Source organism: Prinia subflava, chromosome 8, assembly GCF_021018805.1.
Source record: "Prinia subflava isolate CZ2003 ecotype Zambia chromosome 8, Cam_Psub_1.2, whole genome shotgun sequence".
NCBI lineage: Eukaryota > Metazoa > Chordata > Aves > Passeriformes > Cisticolidae > Prinia > Prinia subflava.
The window spans coordinates 5,062,398-5,088,062 of record NC_086254.1 but is presented as its reverse complement, the minus strand read 5'-3'; the positions used below and the strand labels follow the sequence as shown (position 1 = coordinate 5,088,062).

The 25,665-nt window shown below is 55.8% G+C and overlaps 1 protein-coding gene across 2 annotated transcripts; it reads right to left on the bottom strand.

The window, feature by feature from the left end:
* Positions 1-1,893: 1,893 nt before the first annotated feature.
* Positions 1,894-25,450, bottom strand: SH2B2 (SH2B adaptor protein 2). Of its 2 annotated transcripts, none has more exons than XM_063402467.1 (10): positions 25,349-25,450; positions 24,443-24,572; positions 14,712-15,599; positions 12,364-12,465; positions 8,661-8,752; positions 6,395-6,489; positions 6,045-6,212; positions 5,718-5,911; positions 4,831-5,002; positions 1,894-4,412 (listed from the first exon to the last, which is right to left on the bottom strand). In XM_063402467.1, exons 3-10 carry the CDS (start codon positions 15,570-15,572, stop codon positions 4,099-4,101), a joined length of 1,998 nt encoding a protein of 665 aa, XP_063258537.1. In that variant the 5' UTR covers positions 15,573-15,599; positions 24,443-24,572; positions 25,349-25,450; the 3' UTR covers positions 1,894-4,098. The 2 variants fall into 2 exon arrangements, with proteins under 2 accessions (XP_063258537.1, XP_063258536.1); XM_063402466.1 differs by having other exon boundaries at positions 1,908-4,412; positions 6,030-6,212.
* Between the last annotated feature and the right edge of the window lie 215 nt (positions 25,451-25,665).

Sequence of the window (25,665 nt, the reverse complement as noted above, 5' to 3'; positions counted from 1 at the left end):
CGGCAGGTCCCCTGTCCCCTTTCAATCACCGCAGACTGTTTTACAAAGCAGAATTGCTGCAAACCGATTGAGTTTCCTCTGCTGACTCCCAAGCACAACTAATCCCTAACGTTTCACCCTGTTTCTTCCTCACAGCCACCTCTCCAAACACACAGCTCCCCACAGCAGGGCTGTGAATGATGAGCTGCCAGGACTTGGCCCTCCCGTGCCAGTCCCCTTGGGAGGAAGGCAGAATGGCAGCCTGAGGGCTGCAGGGAGCAGCTGGACTCACTTGCCCAGAACGTGGCTTGTTCCAGCCACAGCACACAGCCCCAGGAAACAAACGGGCAGCTGCCTGTCATGCAGCAGAGCCCTCACAAACTGTGGGGAAAGAGATCTGGGAACATCTCACTCTCAAACTATGCATCGAGGGAGTTGGTGCAGCCTCTTGATGTATTCTGCACCATCTACTTTAAAAAAATCTGGGGAGGGGGGCAAGACAGTTACTTAGGTCATACAAAAAATAGAATGCAAAATGCAAAGCCCGCAAAATCAGAGTGCTGGGCTGGGATCTGGGCAGGATTGGGCTGACTGGGGTCAGCGGATTTGCATTAGAACAGGGGTAGTGTTTTCATAGGTCAGTGTGAACCAAACCACAAGACTCCCTGATCTTTGTCAAAGAAGCTCATTTGTGTTTCTGAGGAGTTCTCCTACCAAAGGGATCCTTCTGGAAGCACTGCAATCCTTTGCTGAGACAGACCCTGCACGTCAGGCAGGAGCAGCCGTGGAGCTCCAACACCCACGTGAAACGTGGGCAGCTGCGCTGCTGAAATCTCTGCATTTTTGTCCTGTTCATGGTATGTGCCAGGGCACAGCTCAGCACCAGCATCCCTACAGCAGCCCAGTCCAGCATCCCTGCAGCCCAGTCCAGCATTCCTGCAGCCCAGTCCAGCATCCTGCAGCCCAGTCCAGCATTCCCACAGCCCAGTCCAGCATCCCTGCAGCCCAGTCCAGCATCCCTGCAGCCCAGTCCTTCTCCAGCCCCGGGCAGAGGGCACTGCTGGCATGGAATCCAGCCCACACGCTGAGGCTGCTGTCCCCTTGCTTCACCATCAAATCTCTTAGATTTGATCCTGTTTTGTCCTGCCCCTGCCCTTCCAGACACCCTGTGAAAGGAAAGAGATGTTTTCCAGCAAGGCTGATGCTGTAATTAGTCAATTTGCTAATAAGCTGAGGTGTGAACGGCTTTCTGTGAGGCAGGAGGAGCAGCTGTCCCCAAGGCACAGCCCTCAGTGTCACCTCCCCAGCTGCCCAGCTCCTGATGGATGAGCTCTCCAGGAGCGGTGAAAAGGCTCTGGTGACTTCTGGGGAGGGAATGTTTTTGTGAATGGATCATGACACAACCATGGCCTGATTACCGAGCTGAGCAGCTCTCTCCACCCCCCCAAAAGCCATGTGTTAGCTGCGTCTGTCACTGCTTAGCTGTCACAGTACAGTCTGGGACAATGCTCCAGTTTTCCCAGGGGATTCTCAGCAGAAAAGAGCACACTAGAAAGACATCCAACGTCAGAGCATGAGGCACAGTCTCCCAGGAGAGATGAAGGCAGAGGAGGGGGAATGACAGGCCCTGGGGAGCTGCGGGGAGCTGCTGGGAGCTGCTAGCACAGGCCTTTAGCGAGGGAGGGGCACCTTCACAGCCCAGGGCTGCTCATTCCCCATTACCCTGCTGCTTGGGGGATGGACCATTCTGACTTGCACTACTAACTAACCAGACAAAGTAAATAACACACTGGGAGGGGAGGAAACTCTGTCCTGTACAGCCTGGACCCACCCTCCTCCTCCCTCTGCTCAGCAGAGGAGAGAACTCTCTGCTCCCTTCCTCCTCTCAGTGCACTCCAGCAGGCAGAGACAGACCCAGCCTGGCCCCAACTGCCAGGAGACAGCAACGAGGTCTGCACACATGAGACATGACAGCATCCTCCTTCTCTTTTCCTTTTTTTTTTCTTTATGTAGCATATCCAGCAAAGCCCCAAGCTCTTGCTCACATGCTGTTGTTTTTGCAAGTGATTTTATTTTAAAACCAGAACTCGAGTTCTCAATTCGTTTAACAAGTACCCCCCTCCCCTTTCTTTTTTTAAATAAAATTAATTTATTCTACACAACAGTAAACTCTTCCAGACTCTTCCCTATTTACAAATTAACATCTTTTGCTTGCAGATCATTGCTTCCCCCTCCTTTTCCTATCCTGTGACACAGAAAGTGAGAAACAAAGCCAGTATCTGAAGGTCTGTAAGGCAGTGCTCCCATCCAGCCTTCTGGATCCCACCCTCCTTGGGGCCTCAGGGAAGAACCAGAGTGACAATGTCTGTCAGATCTGGAGATCTCCCCTCATCCACCGTGTATGTTAAACTCATCAACCAAGAACATCTAGCCTCTCCTCTGAGCTGTGTTTTAGCTGGGCTGAGGAAGGAGAAATACCCCCAACAGAGCCAACTGCTCCTGCTGCCCTCTGAAGGGCCGTGTGTTAGGGGAGAAGGTGGCATTTGCTGCAGGAATGGGATCCACCAGGCTCATCTCACACATCCATGGGAAAGAAAGGCAGCTCTCACATCACAGGAGGAGGCAAGGAGCCTTGGAGACACCTCCTCTGTCCTCTTGGAGCAGGAGGCACATATGAGTCAAGCGCTGGGGACATGCTTTGCTAGCTCAGGAAAGAAGGCACCTAATAAATAGAAATTTGGCCCAACCCAATTCCAGGCAAATTCAAGGGGTTTGAGGTTGTGGCTTGGCTTGTACCTCTGTGAACTAAGTGGTAACTTCTAGCTGGGTATGGTGGGGTCTGCTCTACCTGGAGACCTGACCAGACACTCCAAAGCCACCTGGCTCAGGTCCTGTGAGCACTGTCACCCCTGTCACTGCCACACCAGGAGTCCTGGTGCTGGGTAAGACAAGCTGTGTCAGCCAAACCAAGGGGGACATGCAAACACTTTGTCTGCAAGCAAAGCTGCCCTTCTGGAGGGCCTCCCAGCCCCCATGAGGCACAAACCCTGGGCTGTAAAACCATCCTCAGGGCTTCCATGACCTGTTGGAAAAGAATCAATGTAGTGTTTTTATTCCTAGGAGCCCAGGCAAGCAGGAATACCTGCTTCTACCTGCAAGGCAAAGCTGCCCCTCACCTCTGGACACAACCCCTGGCCTCTGCCTGACCCCCTGACACATCCCAAATGACCAAAAACTGATGTAAAGAGGAGGTGTTGTTATACTTTCCAAGGTTTGCCTTGAGCAATGGAAACTATTGTCCAGCTGTGGCAGAGAGCAGGCAGAAGGCTGATGCCCTTGTGGAGAACTTAGGTTTTGAAAAATCAAGGAAGAGAGGGAGGAAGAAAGAGTTATCCAGGGATTTGCTGTTGGTACAACAAAGAGAGAAAGGAAACGAAGGAACAGAAAGGGCAGGACAGCAGGAAAACCCTTCATTGAATGCAATTCATCAAGCTTTGGAAAAAACCTTCTTCTGTCAGAGGGTAGGAAACACGTGCCCAGAGGGAGCCCAAAAGCCAGCTCAGATAAACCCTCAGGCCTCTGCAGCAGCACCCTCTCAGTGATCCATGTGTGCCAGAAGAATCTCTGCATGGAGATCTGACATTCCCACGCTCGTCCCAAAATGCCAGAGTCCCTCGGCAGCTGATTTGCAGGCAATGGTGCCAGAAGGATGTTGGCCATGCTGGGGTCTTGCCCCAGAGGGGACATGCCAAGGTGCTTTGGCTGGAGGATGGAGCCTGTCACAGCTTCGGGTGCCATCCCACGATGGTCACACCCAGGAGGAGATGCAGGGAGCCCAGCTCAGCCCTGGGAGAGCTCTTGGTCCGGAGGGAAGGAGAAGAGGCTGCAAGCTCTGAAATGGCACTGACTCTTTCAGCCTCCCACACCCCCAGCACTGCCCCAACCCTGGGGTTGGCGCCAGGTCCAGCTGGGACATTGCCCACCGCTGACACAGCTCCCACAAGCAGCAGGGAGCGAGGAGGACATCCTGGCGGTGGCAGCAGGAGGTGGCGAGGCCGGTGCAGCGGTGAGGGGCACAGCTGCCCTGCTGCCCCCACCATGCAGCCCCAGCACGGGGGCTCAGTAGAAGGAGTACTGGTTTTCCACCGCCCGGGTGCGGCTCCGGGCACTGTCAGCCTCGTGGTAGTCCTCGGCACTGGCGGCAGCGGGCTCCGGCCGGCGCTCGGCGCTGTCGCTGCGGCTCCGGGGGCCCAGGGCACCCTCCAGGCGGTGGTAGGGTGCGGGGACCGGGACAGTGGGGGCCACGGCCACCCCCTCAGTGGGTGGTGGCACCGGCGGGCCCGTGGGTGCTGTGCTGCAGAAGTAGTGTGGAGGTGGCAGGTCGGCCCGGCAGCCCGGCGGCTGCGACACGAGGGGTGGCGGGGGGCCGGTGTCTGCAAGGGAAACAGGAGCTTGACCCCTCCTATGCTGCCTGCGGGCTTGGCCCTCTCCCTCTCCGGTACCTTCCCACACCCCCTCTCCATCCCTGACCCTGTCCTTCTCCAACCCTCCTCCCCGCTCTCTCCCAGAGCAGCAGGACACTCCCAGCCTTGCAGACCTCTCTGCTCCTCTCCTGCCCAAGCCAGGGGACTGACACCCACAGCCAGGGACAGGGGGTTGCACCAACACAGCCCTGCTGCTGTGCTGTCCTCAATGCCCCCCTCCAGTGGGTGACACCCACCCTGGCACATCTCCAGAGCCACACGCATCAGCAGGGCACTGCTTTATGGAGGGAACCCCGTGGATCTGTCCCTTTTAGGTGCATGCAAGACCCCAGCCCCCAGCCAGCCCTGCCCCTGCCCTGGCACCCACCGGGCTGCGGGCTCTGGGCCACCACGTAGCTGCGGAGGGTGATGTCGGCTGCGCCGCCCGACTCCAGCGGGATGGGGTGCGTGTGGAAGTGGCGCAGCATGTCAAAGATGGTCTGGAACCAGAGGTGCTGCACGTGGCACTGCCCGCTCTCGTTCAGCGACAGGCGCAGGTGCTGCAAGTGCAAGGGGCAAGGGGTGAGCTGGGGGAAGTCAGGGTGAGACCCACCCTTGCAACCTGCAGGAGCCACCTCCATCAGCCAAGGGAGGTTTGCTCCTAACATAGGATTGTGGTGTTTACCCTGCTGCAGGGTGTTTCCTGTAAAACCCCACTTGCTGCAGCCCCAGGAGAAGTCTGACCCCTCCTGGGCATGAACACCATAAGGAAACACACAGAGAAGGGCATCTGGGTACAACCAGGGGTGGCTGAAGCTCTATCTCAGGGTCACCGACAGCCTGGGGAAGCCTCTAGCCCACCTGAACTGCTTCTTGCAAGGTGACAAGAACAGGCAAACTCTACTAGGAAATGGATCCAGCGAAAAACTGCTTGTGGTTGGTTGTTCATAGTGCATCTGCGTACTTCAGGACACAGAACAGACAAGGAGAGGGCAGGGGAAGGTGTGCCAGTCTACACTGAGCCCCCATGGGGTATTTATCCATATGCTCACATGACAGGCACTGATCCATTCAGGAAAGTGTAGATGGGGCTGGGCAGGATGCAGAGGGGTCTAGAGGCACAAGGGCAGGTGGTCCTAAGGGATGCCCTGCTGGAGTGCAGCTCCCTGCAGAGCTGCTGCCTTTGGGGTCACCCACAGAGCAAGAGGGAACATGAGGTGCTGGGCAGGGCTGGCACTAACATTCACAGAGAAGCAGAGGGCATGGAGAACCCACCTTGGCTTTCCCCTGGAAGTTGAAGGTCAGCACGTACTCGCCCGGCCGCGTCTCGCTCTGCCGGATGACGAACAAGCCGTGACTGCGGGCGCCCCCAAAGAGCACCAGCTGGGCTGCCTTGATCCGTGACAGAGTCCCGTGGAACCAGGGGAAATCAGACAGGTTGATCTCAGCCTCGGCCTCGCTGTCCTCCCCTGCCCGCAGGGACAGCAGGTTTTTAGGGAGCACCCAAACATCCCCCCCTCCTCCTGCCCCCTATCCCTCTGTGCACCCTCCAGTGAGATGCTGGGGCTGCATCCTGCATCCCGGTACCTGTGAGATGCCCACCAGCAGCTGGGGAGGATTCCAGCGTCTGCAGGAAGCTTTCCAGTGGGACGTGGGTGAGGAGCTCCCCCAGGGAGTCCCTGCCCCGGCCGTGGGGCACAGGGACAGCGGTGGCCATGGCAGTGTTGTGAGTGCTGGGCAGGGCACATCTGTCTGGTGGCCTGGGTACCTCTGGAAGGGAAATTGCAGAGGGATGAGTTTGTGGCTCAGCATCACCCACCACCACTGGGCAAAGCTGGGAGCTGTCCTGTTCTGCAGGCAACTGTGTTGGCTACTCCTGGATCTCAGAGACACCTGAGGGCTAGGTTATGGCTCTGAGGGATTCCCAGACTTTCCCAGATGTAGTTCCTTACCATCATTCAGGAACTCGCAGCTGGACGAGGTTGTCCTGCCTGGCAGACAGGCTCCCTGTGCACAGGACACCAGCTCAATGTCATCCCCACTGTCCCTGGAGGAGAGCACAGACAGAGACACACACATGTGGCACCTCCACTCACTGGCATGGAATGGGGACTCGGCCAAACAAAATTCCTGTGTGATCCAAGAGCACATCTTATTGCCCCTGAATTCCTCCCAAGGCATTGCCACTGCACCAAGAGCATTGAGAGGCAGAGCAGCCACCAAATATGACTTTTTGAGGGTGGGAAACCAGCGTGGGAGGGATTAAACCCATGAAAGCCCACACTGCACGAATCATGCCGGTCAGTTCCAGCTGCAGGATTTTGCTGCAGCCTTGTGGGTTTGGAAGGAAAATTTTTACCTTGACTCTCAGTGCTTTGCTTTGCACCCACACACCCTCCCACCCCCAACTTCCACCCGAGGGCGCTTTCACTTTCACCCTCTGCAAAAGGAATCACCCACCCACGAGAATTACATCCCTAAAAGACAAAGCACTAAGTCAGGAGGCCTGGAGCAGGACACCAAGTGGGAATAGAGCCAGGGAGCCACTCAGAGCATCCCTGTTGCCGGCTCTCCCCGTGCACTTCAGCACCCTTCTTGCACAATCATCTGACTTGCTCCACATCCTATTTTTATCCCAGCCACCAGCAGGAGTCCGGAGCTGCCCACAGCACTCGGCTGCTCTTGCTTCACACGGGCCACGTGGGCACAGGCAGCGGGGAAGCGGCTGCGTCGGTGACAACAGCTCCCTGTGAGCCGCCGAGTTATTTAGTGGCCAGCAAGTGAATCAGCCACTGGGAGTCATTCAGCTGCAGCCAGTTAAAAACAAGAAGGGAGGAAGGAAACCAAAACCAACAGCGCTCTGCAGAAAAGCCGTCGCTGGGCGCTCCAGCACGCAGCCCTTGGCAAAAGAAGCGTCGGGAGCTGATTGAGAATTCGCTCTTGGCACCGAGCGTGTGTGCCGGTGTATTAAACAGCTCATTATTATTTGCTCTGGAGTTCATTATTATTTGCTTTACAGTCACGTCCGGAGGCCAGAGCGGGCCGGCGCTGGGTGCTAAGCAAACAGCAAGGGCTGGGAGGCTGCCAGGGCCAGAGCGAGGGGCTGGCGCGGGGACGCCGGCGGCTCCGGCGCTGGCTCCGGGGGAGCACGGCCCTGGTGCTCAGCTCCAGCTGCTAAACCAGCACTGAAACATGGAGTGAGGAAAAAAAGGCCTTTTCCCAGCCTTGCAGCAGCTGCCCGGCCTCAGCAGTGCTTCTTGAGTTACAGAATCACAGGATTGTGTGGGTTGAAAGGGAATTTAAAGCTCTTCTCGTTCCATCCCCATACCATGGGCAGGGACATCTTCCACTTAGCCCTGGTTGCTCCAAGCCCTGTCCATCCTGGCGCTAGACACTTCCAGGGATGGGGCAGCCACAGCTTCTCTGGGCAATCCATGCCAGTGAATTACAGATTTCAGAAAAGAGCAAAAGGAGCAAAGATCTGGAGTGCACCAGTGCATCCTCTCTGTGAGGTGCAGCCTCTGTGGTGATCAAATGCCTCTCTCTAACAGGATGGGGCAAAGGCAGCCTGGAGGGAGCAGGAGCCTCTCCAAGCCTCTGTTCCAGGTTTGCTTGATGTTTTCACTGCTACAAGCATGGGCACCCAGCTTTTCCAAAACTGTGCCAAGAAAGGCAGTGCCAGGGTTTCCCTGGAGGCTGGGCCTGTCTGAGCCAGGTGAAGAACAGCAGCACCAGGCACACAAACCTCCCTAATACAACTTGCTGCATGTGCTGATGAAACAGCAGATGAGAAGTTTTGGCTGAGTTATGACTCCAATGACAACACTGATGCCACTGTGATAGAAATACAAATAAATCAATTAAACCAGCACAATCTTAAGTATATCATTGATGCTAAGCTGGAAAAAAATCATGGAAGATAGCTCAAATATGGTATAAAAGCTTCAGAAGGTGGATGTTAGGAGCTTCCTGCTTTGAGGCTGTGTTCCCAGGTCACCTGGCTCTGGCAGGCTGAGGGGATGTGGGGCAGGGTGAAAAGAAGCCCAGTGCTCTGCACCCCTGGCAGACACATGCTGCTAGTTCTGCCTCCAGACCTCTGCTGGTGTGAGTTGGGCACTTCCTGTAACAACCCAAGCAGCAAAAATTGCATCTGGATAACAGCCTGTGCTCATGCAGCACAGCTCAACCCCACAGAGCCCCATCCCCAGCAATCCTTACCCAGGGTCGATGCAGTCCTGGATGTCAGCCACCCACGAGTGTTTCTGCAGGGAGTCAATGGTCTCCAGGATGTACTCGGCCCCATTCTCCACCTGCAGGCCATGGGGGATGCAGTCAGCTGTGCCAGGGTGCTGCCCCCACCCCGAGGCAAAACACACCCTCCAACCCAGCCAGACCCCCTGAACAGCACCTCAGCTGAGCAGGAGAGGGTCAGTGTCCCACCCCATCCCAGCACAGGAGCTCCAAGGATCAGTGTCCCACCCCATCCCAGCACAGGAGCTCCAAGGATCAGTGTCCCACCCCATCCCAGCACAGGAGCTCCAAGGATCAGTGTCCCACCCCATCCCAGCACAGGAGCTCCAAGGATCAGTGTCCCACCCCATCCCAGCACAGGAGCTCCAAGGATCAGTGTCCCACCCCATCCCTGCACAGGAGCTCCAAGGATCAGTGTCCCACCCCATCCCTGCACAGGAGCTCCAAGGATCTGTGTCCCACCCCATCCCAGCACAGGAGCTCCAAGGATCAGTGTCCCACCCCATCCCTGCAGAGGGGTGCCAAGGGGTGACTCCTTTGGAGAGTCACTCCCTGGCTCTCCTGTGCTGGGATGCACATTGCATCCAAGATGACCCCTGACCAGATCCACAGCTCAGAGGAAAACCCCACCCCACCGTTATCAGCAAATACATGATAAGGTTTTTTTACAAGGTTTTTACAGCCTCCATGGAAAAAAACACAGCTGGCTGGCAGCACTGGGGTACAGGGCACTATGCCCAAGCACAGACAGCATCCCTTGCTCCTGGGGCACCTCTGTGTCCCCCCAAAACTAACTCTGCATGGGTACAGCAGAAGCCACGCTGCTCTGTGCCCCAAAACCCTACCAGACCCCAGGAGTTTTAAACCTCTTCTCCATTTCTGGGGCTGGGCAGAACCCAGAAGCTCCACATGAGTGGACTCAGATGCCACGGGATGGTGTGTGCCTCTGGCAGGTTTCCCTGCATCCCTCGTGGAGCCTCAAACATCGTGTTCCTGAGCAGCCCTGACTCCGGGAGGGTGTCGCATTGCCAGCTGAGACAACCTCCAAGCAAATTCAATTAATCACAAACAACTGAATCACCGTCCTGAAAATAAGCAGGGAGGGCAGGGAACAGAGCCCTGGCTGGGGCTGAGCAGTGACCTGGACCCTGTCCCGAGCAGAGGTGGAGGGGAGTAGCAAAGATCCCCCTCCCCAGTTTGTTTGACTTAAGAAAAGATCCTCTCTGGCTTTTTGAGGGCAAGGCATGAAGCTGACGTGGGAGATGGGGCTGCTCACTCATGCAGAGCATGACAGCAAGCAAAGCACGTGCAGGGCTTGGGTATTTTGCAAGCACCTGCTTGTGCAATGGAAAAAACTGCATGTGCTTGGTGTCTGATGGGCTCTGGGGACATGCTGGCTGCTCATTTTTAGGCAGTCTGGCAGAAACTATTTCAGTGTGGCCTCCCCAAACAAGGCAGGGGGTTTTCCACCCCTCATAAGCTCCCCAAACGAGGCAGGGGCTTTGCCACTCATCGTAACCTGTGTGTAATCTGGAGGGGCTCCATGCCATGCTTGCTGCCTCAGCTCACTCAAAGGATCAATTGTGATCAATTCCCCTGTGGCAGGGTGAGAGCCAGGACAGGGCAGGAGCAGCAGGTACCAGGTAAAGCAGGTATTTTCCAGCTGGCAGAGTTTGGAGCATTCCAGAGGGGCATTAAAGGAATGGCTGGAGCAGTCACCAAAGCTGTTAGCAGTGGGAGTGGAGAGAGCATGTCTGGCTTCAGAAGATGTGAAGAGGGCAAGTGCAGAATTTTCGTCCAGCAGTCAGAGAAACCAACCCTGACAGGCACCCAGGAGGCATTCCAGACCTGAAACCCCCAGCAGGGATCTGTCATGACCAAGCCCATCTGCTCATGCTTGTGACAGCCCCAGGGACAGGGAGAAGCAGTGGCACATCCTGGGTGTTGACACGCTTTGGACACTGATGTGACACACTTGAGGTGGGGCTGTAAGGGGCTCTAGAAAACCTGACAAGAGGCAGTTGATGAGCCATATTGCAAGAGCAGAGATCAATGGCTGATGGGTTATTAATGGCCAGTGGTCAAAGCTGAGGGATGGCTCAGCAGCTCCATCCCATCAAAGGCTCTCTGTGCACGCTCCTCAGTGATGGGGACAAAAGAATGTGAGGATACCTGACCAACTCATGGGTGACATCACACTGCAAATGTGCTGGAGGATCAGGCAACAATTCAAATGAACTCGTCAAAGCTGAAGTGGAAGAAAAAACTGAAACCAGCCTCCAACTCAAAGACAGGGTGAGCTCTGGGCTCACAGAGAGCACTGTGAGAGTCTGGGCTGGGGAACCACGACTTGGGAGCAGTTCTGCAAAAATCATCCTGGAGTTACACCAGCCTCCAGGCTGAGCGTGAGTCAACATCATCATCATCATGGCATGAGGAAAGCAACTGCATCAGCTTGGGCTGGACAGAGAGGAAGAAGAAAGGAGAAGCTATCCTTCCCATCTGCTCTGGGCCACAGCCCCATGCCCACTTTGGGGTGTTCCATCTCCAGAGCCTGCAAGGAAAGCAAGGAGGACCTTGGGCTGGTCAGTCTGGAAAACAGAAGGCACTTGAGGTTTGCCTCTGAGGCACAGAAAACAACAGCTGAATGAGCCTCTGTGCTCGTGGTGGACACTGACCACTGCTGAGGCTGAAGAGCAAGAAGCCCTTGGGGAAGGGAAGGTACCAGGAGAAGCTGTTCACACAGCCTTGTTCCTTCTTGACAAGGAGCTGGATTTGTTGGAAAGAAATCCCTGGGAATGTGTGCTGGGGCCAGGTGGATTTCAAGGCTTGGGAGCTTTCACAAAGCCAGGCTCAATTTTCCCCTTCTTTTCCTTTCATAGTTTTCTAAGCTTTCAAGCAGGTTCATTCAGCTGGGAGGCCTGGCCTCTCTGCTCTGCTTTGCCATGCACTCTTGGGGAGAAGCATCAGGGAGAGAGGTGTTTGTTTAGAAATGGTAGAACACGGAAATGCTCAAAATCCAATGGCCATCACCATCATGATGACCAAGACCCTGCAAAATTCAGCCCTGATCTGCCAGGACGGGCTGTTGTCTTCCAGCAGAGCAGGAGGCAGCACTGAGCTAATTAATTGCATGATATGGAAAATTCTGAAGAGACTTTCACTCTCTGCTCATGCCCCCAGACTTGTGTGGTTGATCCCCAGGGTCTCATTGGCCCCACAAGCTGTTCCCACAGAATCACTAAGGTTGGAAAAGATCTCCAAGATCACCAAGTCCAACCTTTGACCAGATGCCACCTCATCAACCAGACCTAAGGACCATCACATTGTGTCAATGAAACAGCCGCCACACGTCACAACCCAGGACAGCCACAAAACCACAGGCAGCTGCACCAAGCAGCATTTCCCCTTGCAGGTTGTCTCGGGTCACTGATTTAACCCATCTCCTGATGATACAGAGAAGCCAAACCCCATGGTGAAAGCCAAACAGCTTGATCCCAAAACACCCCAGTGCCAGCTGGAAGAGGCAGGGATCCTGTGGGGACCATTTGTGCTGTTGGCAGCTCAGCTCTGAAAGCCAAGGCAACGATCCCTTTGGGGCCTGAGCCTGCTGCCCTGCAGGGTGCAGGTGCAGAGGGGGTTCCTGCAGGGATCCACACCCTGCTCTCACCTTTAGGACGAAGGTGTTGTCTTTGTCAGGCATCTCCAGGGGCATGGTGGTGCGCACCTCGATGATGGCCGACAGCGGGATGCTCACCTTGGGTTTGGAAGCCTGAGAAAAGGAAAAAAAAACAAAGAAAAGAAATGAAAAGAAATCAATGAATTAAAAAAAAAAAAAAGTCACTCAATTGAATCAAACTGTCCCTGGGGACAATGCAGCAGGGCTCTCAGAGGCAAGATCAGCTCAGCCTGTGTGGTTATTACAGGGGGGGGAATAAACAGCATTGATTTCCCTCCCGTGCCTGATAACTCTGAGCTCTGTGAATTAAACCAAGAGGAGGCCCAGTGGAAGATAGGGAGGTGCTTTTAACTGCCAAACCACCCTCCTTGCTCCAGTACAGGCTGATGTGCCAGCTCTGCCAACACCACTTAATTTCTCTCCATTTTCAACCCTCTCCCGATGGAGAGAGCTGTGCTATCTGATGGGAGATGCTTCCCATGCAGAAAGCAGCCCCATTTCTCCAGCACAGGAGCAGAATTTCAACCAAGCAGCTACGACACAGCAGCCTCAGCCATGCAGGGAATTTTAATTACATTAAAATAAAGAAAAATGAATTTCCCCCAGGGCCCCTGGCACCCGCCGGAGCCTCGGTGGGGAGGCAAGACCCGGTGCCTCCCACTCCAAGTGTTTGCTGAGCAACAAATTCCCCAGATATTTGTTTTAATTATAACAAATCCCCACAAAGGAGCTCGTGGAGCTGCTCTCCAGGGCTGGTCCCCTCCAGGGCTCTGGGATTTGGAGCACTGCAGCTGCAGGAAGCAGAGATGAGATTCAGTCACCAAAACCTGTGCCTGGTGCCTTGGGTGCAGTGGGTGGGATGAGGCCAGCAAGGAGCTCCTGGCTGCAAGTTACCAATAATGGGCTCAGTTCCCATTTTTATTGGGAAATAAAAATAAATAAATCCAAGACAGAACAGAAACTGCTTTTTCCCTTGCAGGATGTTTCGTTTATGCCAGCCCCAGAGCCCCAGTGCTGCCTGCAGACACGTCTCAGCCCTGCAAGGCTCTGCCCACCCCCGGGGAATTTTTCCATCTTGGTGTTTGCACAGGAGAAGGTCAGAGAGGAAGCAGCAGCTGCTTTGAAAGGAAAGGAAACAAGGTGATAATTCACCCCTGAGCCAGAGAAGGGTCTTAGAATCACAGAATGGTTTGGGTTGGAAGGGACCTTAAAGATCATCTCATTCCAACCCCCTCCTCTCTGGGAGGGTTCTTCCCTTTAAAGGTTTGAAGACACTGCCATAGTTTTTGTAGGGTCTATGCAAAAACAAAGCTGAAGCAAAAAGCAGTTTTCTTCCAGCTGTGCCAGACGGGTGCCACTTTTACATTTGCCAGATGGAAAAGCAAGATGGGATGAGAGGAGAAAGCTGTAAACCAAAGCGGGGTGTGATTATAACAGGAGAGCAGACAATGTTCATAAAAGTTGCCATAAAATAATTTCAAAATTGATTTTTAGAGGCAAATCAAGATACACTAAAAAAGGAATCCCTCTACGAGCTCTCTCTTAAATGTTTTAAGAGCAGCAGTTGTTTCATTTTAACCCAGGTTTATTTTCTCTTTGGTGCAGCTGACACACCAGGCTTCATCAGATCCTCTGTCCACAGAATCATGGAATGGGTTGGGTTGGAAGGAATGCTGTTCTACCCCCTGCCATGGGCAAGGACACCTTCCACTCTCTCAGGTTGCTCCAAGCCTCACCCAACCTGGCCTTGCACACATCCAGGGATGGGGCAGCTTCTCTGGGCACCCTGTGCCAGGGCCTCAGCACCCTCACAGGGAAGAATTTCTTCCCAAGTCCCACCTATCCCTACTCTCTTTAAATGTAGACCCCTTCCCCCCTGTCCTGTCACTATGCCTTTGTTAGATGCCCCTCTCCAGCTCCCCTCTAGGCTCCCTAGTGGGCACCATGGACATGGGGCTGTTTCCTTCCAGCCAGGCCCCATTCCTGGGTTGGGGAAGGCCCCAGTCCAGCCCAGAGCAATGCCCACCATCCGTGCCCATGCTGAGCTGCTCTGCAGAGAGATGCACTTGAGTTTAAACTCACGTTTTGTATTTTCTCAAAAGGTGAGAGGCACAGACCAACACCAACAGTGCAAGGTTCATTTTGGCCTGCAGGCTGGATGGGTTTCAAGCACATTTTCCCATCCACTTGCACCTCAGCCACACAGCACCACATCTCCCTCTGGACCAGAGCTGGATTTCAGCCCAGCTCAGCAGTGGAAACAAAAAAAGCCCCAAGCAGAGCCCAACTGCTGCTTGAATTTCTCATTAAAACAACGGTGGACGAAAGCCAGGACTTACCTTTGGAGGGACATAAAACTCCAGGAGGAACCTCTCTCCTTCCACCTTCACCGCTTTCCGCAGCAGGAGGCGGCACTTCTGCCACTGCGAGCTCCCCACACAGTTCGTGTCATCGGCCACCATGTAGCGCAGCGTCCCCTCCCTCTGGATGTCCACCAGCTCCACCTTGGACGAGGGCACCTTGGACAGGCGCAGCTTGTGTGTCCATTTCTCCCGAGGGTCCCCGGGCTCCTTGCCCCCCGCCGGCCACGGCTCCCTCTCGGCCCTGCGGCCGCCCAGCGCGGCCTCGGCGCCCGGCTCCGGGGAGGATTTGCGGTGCCACATCTCCTTCATGCCGTCCACCACGCACAGGCTCATGTTCCTCAGGGAGAAGCCTTTCTTGAACTTGGGCTTGGCAGCGGCGTGGATGGAGACGTCCTCCGAGCTGCGGGACTGCCCGTAGGAGGAGACCTTGTGAGCCTGCACCTGCTGGGCCGGGGTCAGGTACCGGCTGGCGCCCAGCGGGGCGTCCATGCTGTCCAGGGACTCCGTGGACGTCTCCTCCTTCCTGGGGGTGACCTCCCGCCCGTAGGGCACGTGGCAGTTCTGCAGCCCCACGAAGGGCACGATGTTGTACTTGGTGGGAGAGTCGGACACGAACACCCGGCTGACCTCCAGGCTGAAGATGTCCAGGAAGTTGGCGGTGAAATGGTGGGAGAAGGAGGTCTCTGCCCCAGGGGTGTCGTAGTGGGGGTTCTCCTTCAGGAACTGGCAGAACTTCTGGGCGAAGTCCACGGCGGCTGCCTGGGCGTGCAGCTTGCAGAACTCCCTCCAGTCGGGGAGCGGGGAGGAGGGCTCCTGGCACAGGGCATCGCCGTTCATGGCTGCCCCATTCCACCTGCCGGCGGGCTGTGGGACAAGGACACTCCTGAGTGGGGCATGGGCATGGACAACCCACCCTGTCCCCCAAAAACAGGGACAGGGACAGCCCACCCTGTCCCTCAAAAACAGGGACATGGACAACCCACCCTGTCCCCCAAAAACAGGGACAGGGACAGCCCACCCTGTCCCCCAAAAAGAGGGACAGGGACAGCTCACCCTGTCCCTCAAAAAGAGGGACACGGACAACCCACCCTGTCCCCCAAAAACAGGGACACGGAAAACCCACCCTGACCCCAAAAACAGGGACACGGACAGCCCATCCTGTCTCTCCCCAGATGGAGACACGGACAACCCATCCTGTCTCTCCCCAAATGGGGATATGGACAACAGATCCTGGCCCCCAAAAGGGGAGTCACCCCTTGCCATGATGCCAGAGGTGATCTGCAGTTTCAGTGCAAAGGAAAATGCTGTGGGAAAGTGTCTGTGTGTCGCTCTCTCTCCATCTCATCTACTAGGAAAAGAATCTTGGCCCTGGCAGCAGCCATAAATTGCACTTATTTTACGATTATGACCATGCAAAAGCATTATTGATTTCTCATGAAACCGCTAAGGAGTCCCCGAACGGAGCAGCCCGGGGGGATTTGCCTGCAGGATTCCTCTCACTCTGTGTCTGCCTGGGCATGGCACAGCTCTCCAAAGGGAGAGGGAGCACTGGCAGTCCTGGAAGTATCCACCCAGGGCTGCACCCTCCCCTCTGCACCCAGCAACTTTCTCCACTCTCTATTTCTGCCCTCATCCTTTGCCACATCAATTTTGGGATTTTGCCCTCCCCACGGAGCATCAGCTGACAGATAACCCAGGACAGGTCCTCAGCAGGGGCCAATGAGTAGGTGGGGTGGAGGGGGAAAAGGGACAGAAGCCAGACCCAGGAGCACACCAGAAGTTGATGGGAGCTGCAGACCAGACCTGTGAGCCCTTGGGAGAAGCACCACTTTGCCAAACCTCCACACTGGTCCTTCTCCCAGTGCCTGTGGGACTGGCAGGGCATGTGTACAGTCCAGCTTGGTGCTCATGCTGCACTTCCCAAATCTCTGCCTGGCTCTGGGCAGCATCAACAGCCTCCCCTGCGAGACCCCAGCAGCGACTGCATCTCAAAAATCACCTCCCAATGCCAAAACTGCTCACGGCTGCTGGTGCTGGTGGGCCTTGGCTGGGCACTGCTGAGCCCACGACCCCAAACACCTGGTCCCTGTGCCCAGATACCCCTCCTTCCTCCACTCCAAGGACAGCAATTTGGCAAATCCACCTCAGGTAGCTCAAACACCGAGGCCGTGGCTGCCCTGCTCCAGACAGGGATTGTGCCTGTGGGATCCAGTTCTGGAAGGGCAGGACAGTTCCCCCGGGTTTTGCTGCTCTCCATTCACAGAGCAGCTCTTTCCCTGGATTTTGCTGCTCTCCATTCACAGAGCAGCTCTTTTGCTGGCGAGGGATTACTCCTGCTAATAAATCACGCGCCGTGCCCCGCCGGCAGCTTACACGGCCGGTAATTAATTACTGCTGGGATGAGCGGCACCAGCCACGGCAGCGGGGCGGGCACTGGGGACTGGCACAGCCTGCTCCTCATCCTGCAGACCCCGACCATGCCAGTGCCCAGAGCCCAGGCAGCACCGAGCCCTGCAGGCTGTGATTCAGAGCAGCAGCCGTGGCCAGCAGCTGGCTGCCATATCCCCAGCACATCCCTATGGAGATGAGTTCTCTGGAAGCACCCCCAGGCCACGAATTGGCTCTCAACATCCTCCAAAACAGGGAGAAACCCACAGAGGCAACAAAATCCCAACAGAAACACGACACACGTGGCATTTCCCCACCTTCAAGGCAGAGATGCTGCTCAATGCCCCGGCTGTGCCGAGGAGGCACTGAGGACAGGCTACACATGGACCTGCACTGGCTCCTCACATCCCACACCACCAGCAGAGCTCCAGCCCCTGCAGAAATCCCTGGCAAAGCTCTCCCCAGCATCACAGGGCTTTCCCAGAGACCTGAGCAGGGAGCCATGCCAGCTGGGAAAAAACCCATCCCTGCAGTTTAGGAGCAACGTCTGAATTTCCCCAAGAGACATCAGCAAAGCAGCAGAAAATGCAAAGCTGTTTGTTACCCGCCCAGCAAATGAAATTCCTAATTATCCATCCATCACCAAGCAGAGGATTTAAAGACTCTGCCCTTTGAATTGAAAATTCACAACCCCAGCTCTGCCATGGCCCAGGAGCTGCCCTGGCACCAAGCCACGGCCCAGGAGTATTTGGGCTCGGGGAGAAAAGGGAGATGAAAAGGAATCTCCTGCTGCCAATCCAAGCAAGGGAGAGGGAAAGGGTGCAAAGGGAAAAGAGCGGGAAGGGGCTTGTGGGGGGAAGAGAAAACTTCTGGTTTCCCTCCCATGAATTTGGGAATAGCTCCTCATCCCTCTCTCCAGGTGGGACTGGTGCTAAGGGCCTGCCTGCTTGAAACCAAGGGATGACAAGCTAACAGACTCTGAGAAGTTAGGGGGAAAAAATAATAAGAAGAAGGGAAAAAAAAAAGATAAAGCCCCAAACAAAAAGCCTCAAGGAGATCCAGGCATGGCAGCCAGGCTCAGGCTCGGAGACATGCACGCAGAGGCATCACAGCATCTTCCTTTCATCTGCATGGGGATGACAGACTTTAAAAGGCCAATTTATAAAAATGAAGCCTAGAGGAGAGACATCTGGCAGGTCTGAGGAGGCGGCGGCAGGGATTACTAACCCTGTGCCACATATCCAACCCCCCCAGCCCGGAGCACAGCCAGCAGCCCCCGGCCAGGACCCAACAGCACAGCCTGGGAGTCACTGGGGTGGTTTAAGGGCAGCCCTTGGGACTGCAGAGCCCTCCCCGGCCCTGATTCACCTGATTTCTGCAGGAAGCAGGCTCCCAATTATCTGTGTAGATTTACCTTTAATCTGGATGCCTGCACTCCCCTCCATACCAACAGCTCTGCCCCACTTCTTGAAATAACTTATCATGCCACCGACAGCATCCCCGGGCAGAGCGGTGCAAGCGGAGACGAAAATAAGCTCACGATGAAAATAAGCAGCAAATCTGCAACTGCTGTCTGGAAAGGGCCATCCCCTGCCAGCCTGGCTTCCAGAGGGCTGCAGCACATTCAGGCACCTTTCTAAGGAGCCAGATCCCTTTGGAAGTGCCATCAGCCCACTCCAGAACTGGCTCAGGGGCCATAGCCTTGAGTGACACAAGAGAACAGAAAAATAAATATATAAAATGGGGTGGTTTGTTGGCATGAAGGAGCCATGGAGTGGCAGCCTTGGCATCAGGCTGGGGACAGGCTCCTAACCCACCTGCACAAGTCCCCAAACTCCTCCCAGGGCAGAGCTGTGCCTGCTGCCTCTGTCATTTGGGAAACTGAGTCAAGATTTAAGAAGAGAGGATAAAAATAAAGAACTTCTGGGGTTTGCCAAGTGGAAACCCAGGCTGGGACAGCAGGTGAGTGCCAGCTGCTGGCAGTGATTTGGGACACCTCTCCCAGCAAGGTGTGCAGAGGCATCCCCTGCTCCGGGGGTGGGGGGACCACATAGAATATTAGCATAACCTGAAAGTCAAAGCAAAGCTACTGACCTCAAGAAGAAATGAAATTTAAACTGTCAGCAGAAGCGCAGGAGACCATAAAAAAACAACTCCCCGGTGAAGCAGGAGTCAGGGAGCAACAACAAAGCCACTGGGATTTGCTGAACCAGAAGCGTGGGGAGGAACCAGCACCTAATGAGGTGTAAATAACCCGAATGCGCAACAGCGGTCATGGGATGGCCAGCACAGCCTGCCCAGCACAGCCTGCCCAGCACAGCCTCCCATGGCTTTATTTAAGGAAACAACCCTAATAAAGAGATGTTTCCCTTCCGCCCAGCGCAGCACAGCCAGGCTGGGACAAAGCCATCCCAAACTCAGTGAGGAAAAGCGCTGTCTGCTGGAGCTTGTGAGGGGCAAGCTGGATCCCTCCATCCCTGCCTCTGCATCCTGAATCCCTGCATCCCTGCACCTCCACCTGCATGGGAAAACCAGGCCAGGGAGCAAGGGGAAAGGAAGAGCCAGCGCAAAGCCCTGGAAAAGCAAAGCCCTGGCTCCCGGGGAGGAGATGCCAGCCCAACCCTGGCTGCCCCAGTCCTGCAAGGCTGCTCATTTCCAGCAAGATCGATGCCACTCAAAGGCCCAGCTGGCCCTCCCCGTCCCATGAGAGATGACATGAGGAAACCCAGGCACCTGCTCCCCCCAGAAAAGCGCCTGACCTCAGCGTGCCGTGCCAGAGGAGATCCCCGAGTCACGAGCAGGGCGCAGGGCAAGGCGATACCCCCCGGCCCCCCCGAGGCCACGCTCCTGACACACAGCAGCTCCCGAGGGAGCCTGCCCAGGGAAAGCTGCTCAAACCGGGAAGGGTTTTGGCTGAGTGGCTGCAGGGGCAGCAGGGCAGAGCGAGCAGGCTCAGCCTGGTGGCAGGAGAGAAGCAGGGGCATCATCCCTGCTCTTACTGTGCAAGCACAGCGGGATGAGGGATGCCTAGGAGCTGATCTCCCTCCCATCCCAAGCTGAGACATGAAGCATGTCACCAAGTGACCGCCCTTTGTCACCCTGAGGACCCTTCCTAGCCCTTGAGACCCAGCAGAGCTTTAACTGCACGCAGAGGCTGAGCTGAGGAAGAGAAAACCACAGGGAACAAAAGCAGAAGTCACCTGCCTTGTGCCTTTCACACCCCCCTGGATCCCTGACCACAGCCCTGGGGTAGCAGAAGCTGATTGCTTTCCATGCTCCTCAGTACTCCATGTACTATTTATACTATTGTGATCTGAAATCAGACTGCCTGTCTGAAGCAGATAGAAATGGAAACAGTCTTTGTTCCTCTCATTTATTGGCCATCCCACTAAAATATTAATTGAACAGCAATTTGGCCTCAAATTTTATAGTCAAACCACCTGCCCTGAACCAATCCCTCAGCAGGAGCATGCTTTAACTCCCTGCCCAGATGCACTTCAGGGTCCACCTGCAGCTTAGAAAATATTTCTGGAGTGAAAAGGCTCCTTGTGCCTTTTTCTGCTGCCCAGTGAGGGGTCCCACTGGCCAGCCCAAGCTCTCAAAAAAGGATGCCCCAAAGCACTCAGTAGTGCTGGGTGGCCAGGACAAGGTTTTGGGGTGCAGGTGCTGACAGGACACATTTTCTATAGAGAAAATGAGCAAGAAATGAACCTTTCCTCCCCTTGCACATAAGGGTGTCCTCACAGCTCTGGGTGATATCCTGATTACAGCCCCACAGGAACCAATGCTTCTGAAAATGGGCAGATGGGCCCATGAGAGCCCCCCAGTAAAACCTGATGAGGTAAAAATCATTTCCCACTCATCTGACCATGCCACAGGGCTGTTCCTCTCCCTCCCCTCCAAAATCCCCTGCAGAGGATGTTGTCCCTCCTGTGCTGACAGCTGCTGGAAAATAAAGACAAGTTGATAGATAAGATCCACTGGATCTTAGATAATCTTTTCCCTGAGTAATTCCATCCAGCTTTCAAGGAGCCACTCTGCCAGCCCATGCATCACCCAAGCCACTCAACCCACTGGGCACCTGCTGGTGCTGTGGGACCTGGGGGTCACCTCAGCCATGGGGACACGGTCCCCAGGGTGCAGTGACAACGATCAGCAAAGCTTTGGTGCATATGGCCATCATGAATGCAGCTTGGGGCTTGGAGGCTGTGTGCTGTGTCTGGGAACAAGGCAGAGACACCCCCTCAATGCCCCAGAGGAAAAGCTATTGGAAAAAACAATAAATTAAAACCCCAGAGCTTTAGGTGAAGGAGGTCAGAGGCTGTTGTCCATTCCCCCTCACTTGGATGCCACCTCACGTGCCTGTCTCCGGCCAGAGAGCTTCCCACAGCAATCTACCCAGTCCAAAGTCTATTTTTAACCACCACAATAGCAGAGCCTCCCCCGAGGAGCAGCAGAAGCCCTGTCCCCAACCAAGCAATCTCACATTTCCCTCGCTAAGCCTCGATTTCCTTCCGCCCCTCAGCCCACAACAAAACCCTCCTCCTCCTCCTCTGGCCTTCCCATCCTCAGAAAACTCTTTGCACATCCATCCATCCCCCTCCAGGCCGGTGTGCCGTGGGTGCAGTGTCCTGGACACCTGTTACACATTAACCACTGACCTGTACCGTGGGCAGACCCTTCCTGCACTCAGAAATGCCAAACAACTGCAGACTCATCTGCTCAGCCCCCTCCCCTGGATGCTGAAACTCTTTTTTAAAAGAAAAAGAAAATTTAAATTTTCTTTTAAAGAAATTTATTTAAAGAAAAAGTTTAAATTTAAAAGATTTAAAGAAATTTAAATATTTTAAATTAAAGATTTAAATTTCTTTAAATCTTTTAAATTAAAGGGGATTTAAAGAAAAAGCCCTGCAACATCAACCCTACTGCACTTCCCAAAGCAAGAGCAAACTCTTTAAAAGAGATTACTCTTGCCCTGGGGATTGCTGTGCCATGGAGGAGCTCTTTGGGTCTTTTTGGGGAGAGAGCTGAGTGGATGCTCAACAGAGAAAATCCTGATGGATATAGCACAGTTATCACTGGGGATCCCCCATCATTAGGTCAGAGAAACCCCTAAGATTGTTTTGCAATTACAGCACATAATAAACATGAGATAAAGTTACACACTTCTGTAGGAAATTTTCTTATTATGTTTTTTTTTACGTTGCAGATCTAATTCCCCACACGCATCACTGTCTCATACCCGCCTGCAAACAGCCTTAAACTGCTGCCTAATGGTATCTGAGCTGGGGAAATTCAATTCTACCCAGCGCCTCACCCAGGACTGCTACAATCACTGCTAATTGCTTAAGTGGTGTATTAAGCAAAATAAAAATTCCAGTGGGCTTTGAAACCCCCCCTGCCTCAACCAGATGATGCCAAAACACCCTGTTACAGCTGCCAACCCTGGCTGGAGATCCAACCTCAAATATCCTTTTTCTCTTCCCTGTGCAGGGATGCTCCTGGGCAGGCAGAGCTTCGCAGCACGGCCATGACCACGCCAGAGGGATTCACAGGCTGTGTCCAACTTGGCCATCCTTCTTGCCAGGGTTCTGGGGTGCCACTGCAGCCCCTCTCCTGCCCCAGGTGCCAAATGCTGCCAGGACCCAGTGGAGCAGGGCACAAACATCTTCCCATGGGGTGGAGGCACACTGTGTCCCTCTCCTGTCCCCTCACCCGTGGGTGTGGATGGATGTGGGGCTCCAGTCAAGTCTCATCCCAAACCCAGACCCTGCACGAGAGCAGATTCTCCAAGCCCTTCTGGTTTTCCCTGCAGCAAAAATCAGGTGTGGGATGCAGTTTTCCCTTCAGGAATGCTCTCTCCTCCTCCCCACCGTGAGGGAGCCAGCTGGGATTGAATTTTTGGGAGCACACTTTGGGGCAGCTCCCAGGTTCCCTCTGCCTGCACAAGGATCACCGAGCCAGGGACAAGTCTCCAACCTGTATCCCACCACCCCACTGGATCCATGGGCAGGGAAAGCAGCTGAGGTCAAGTGAGGGCACCCAGAGGCAGGAGGGGAATGATGCAGGAACCCCAAGGCTGGAAGCACTGCCCTGGGACATCCCAGCCAGCCTGAGTCAGCAGGGACAGCAGATCTGCAACCATCATCTGGTTTCTCTGCTTGTGCTGGGAAGAAGAGCAGGAGGAAGAGGAAAGGCATTAGCCAGCAACATCCTCATCTTGAGGAGATGGGTGTTCTACCTCCAAGGAGGAAGGACAAGAGGAGGCTGGGCAAGGGCACGCTGCCATGGGGGTGCTCACAGTCCAGGAGAAGAGGGGACAGGCCTGATGGCCCAGGGGATCAGCCAGAAGAGGCAGCCCTGCAGTCAGGCAGCCACTGCAGCCCTGAACCAAATGAGGAACTCACACTGGAGGAGGGAGGTGATTTTAACCTCGAAGCCTTGACCAGACAGGGATGGGGACCAGGGCTGACTCACTCTCCTCGATGGCACAGGGGTCTGGCCACTGAGCTGGGTGAGACACCAGACAGGACAGGCAAACCTGTGTGCTCCCCAAGCTGGAGCACAGAGGATTATGCAGCTTTCTTAGGAATCACTCAGTGGTAGCCCTGGGCTCCTCTGCTGCTTACAGTGATGGTGAGACACTGGGAAATACCACTGAAGGGCACAGAGGGAAGGTCCAAGGGCACTTGCCATCCCATCTGAGCAGATCTCCTGGCAGCACACACCCACCTGTCTGTACAAACGTGCCCTCCCCCAGGGAAGGGGGGCTGAGCATTTCGGGAGAGCCTGTGTGGTTCAGGAGGATGATTCCTGTTTGGAAAGGCATCCCCAGATGTCCGTGGGCCTTCTCCACTCTCCCAACAAACCAAACCAAAAATCCTCATGGAGGGGGGTTCTGAGTAATCTTAGAATCGTTTAATTTGGAAAAGACATCCAAGCTCATCCATTCCAACTATTTCCCCAGCACTGCCCAGGCCACCTCTAACCCATGTCCCCAGGTGCCACATCTGTTAAATCCTCCAGGGACGGTGACTCCAACCACTGCTCTGGGCACCCTGACAAACCTTCCAGCAAAGAGATTTTTCCTAATATCCAGCTAAACCTCTCCTGGCATAACTTGAGGCCATTTCCTCCTGTCTAGTCAGCTGTACCTGGCTACAACTTCCTTTCAGGCAGCGGTAGAAAGCGAGAAGGTCCCCCCTGAGCCTCCCTTCCTCCAGACTGAGCCCCCCCGGCTGCTCCTCACCCACACAAAGCCACAGGAGCAGGGCCAGGGGGGATTTTGGGCAGGGTGCAGGGGGACAGAGAGATTTCACCTCCTTTCCCGTTGCAGCTCACAAGATCCCCGGAGCACCGGCAGCGTGGCTCTGGCGGGTCAAACGCATAACTAGAACCGATCAATTTCCCCACTGGAAGGAAGTACCGGAGCGGCTGCGAGGGAGGGACCTGCAAGGCAAAGGTTTAGGCTGTCAAAGCCCGGAGCCAGAGCGATCTCCCCAGGCACACCTCGCCTCCCCCAAGCCCAGTCCTGCTGCGCTCCAGCCTGACTTCACCAAAACCAGAAACAAGCAGAAGGGCCGGGCTGAAAGTCCCCCGAGCCTCCCAAGGGCCTTTCCCGCGGTGCTGCCCTGGAGGAAGCTCGGGAGCCCCACGGGGGTCCCGGGGTCCGGCTGTGCCCTCGGGGGGCCCCCGCGACCCCTCCGGAGCAGCCCGCAGCCCCCTGCGAGCCCAGGCAGACAATACGGACTGCAAATAACGCGGCATCCATGCGGGGTCTGCGTGCTGCCTGTGCCCCCAGCCCCGGGGAAACCAACCCATGGCTGCAACCCCCCAGCCCCGAGGGAGAGCCCCCCTCCCCCGGGGCAGCCCCCAGGGCCGGGGGAGCCCTGCCCACCTCCGCAGCCCCATTCCCCCGGGGCACAGCCCCCGCCGCCGGGGCCGAGCCGGGTCTGCCCCATCTCCGCCCCCGCGGGGCCGCCCCGAGCGGCGGCGATGCTCACCGGGAACGGGGGGGTGACCCAGCGGCAGCCCCGGCCCCGCCGTGCGAGGGGAGGGGGCGGCTCGGGGACCCTCCCGAACGCACCGCGCCGCAGCGGCGGGGGGCGGGACCCTCCCCGGCTCTGAACGGGGGGGAAATAACCGCGAACAACCGCGAATAAAGGGCCCTCCCCGCCCGCCGGTGCGGTGCCGGTACCGGTGCCGGTACCGGAGGATGCGCTCACCCGGCCCCGTTGGCGGCGCGGCTCGGCTCGGCTCGGCTCGGCTCGGCTCCGTTCGGCTCGGCTCGGCTCGGCTCGGCTCGGCTCGGCTCGGCTCGGCCCCGCCGCCCCCCGGCAGCGCCGCCCCCCGCACCGCCCCCGCCGCCTTAAAGGGCCCCGCCCGCTCCCGCCGCCCCCGCCCCGGCGCTCCGCCACGGGGACCCCCGGGGACCCCCGGCCCATCCCCGCACACCGCGGGCTGCCGGGGGAGCGTGTCTGCCGGAGCGCCCCAAATAACGGGGGGGTACCCCAAATCGACCCTCAGGGAGAGCCCGTAACCC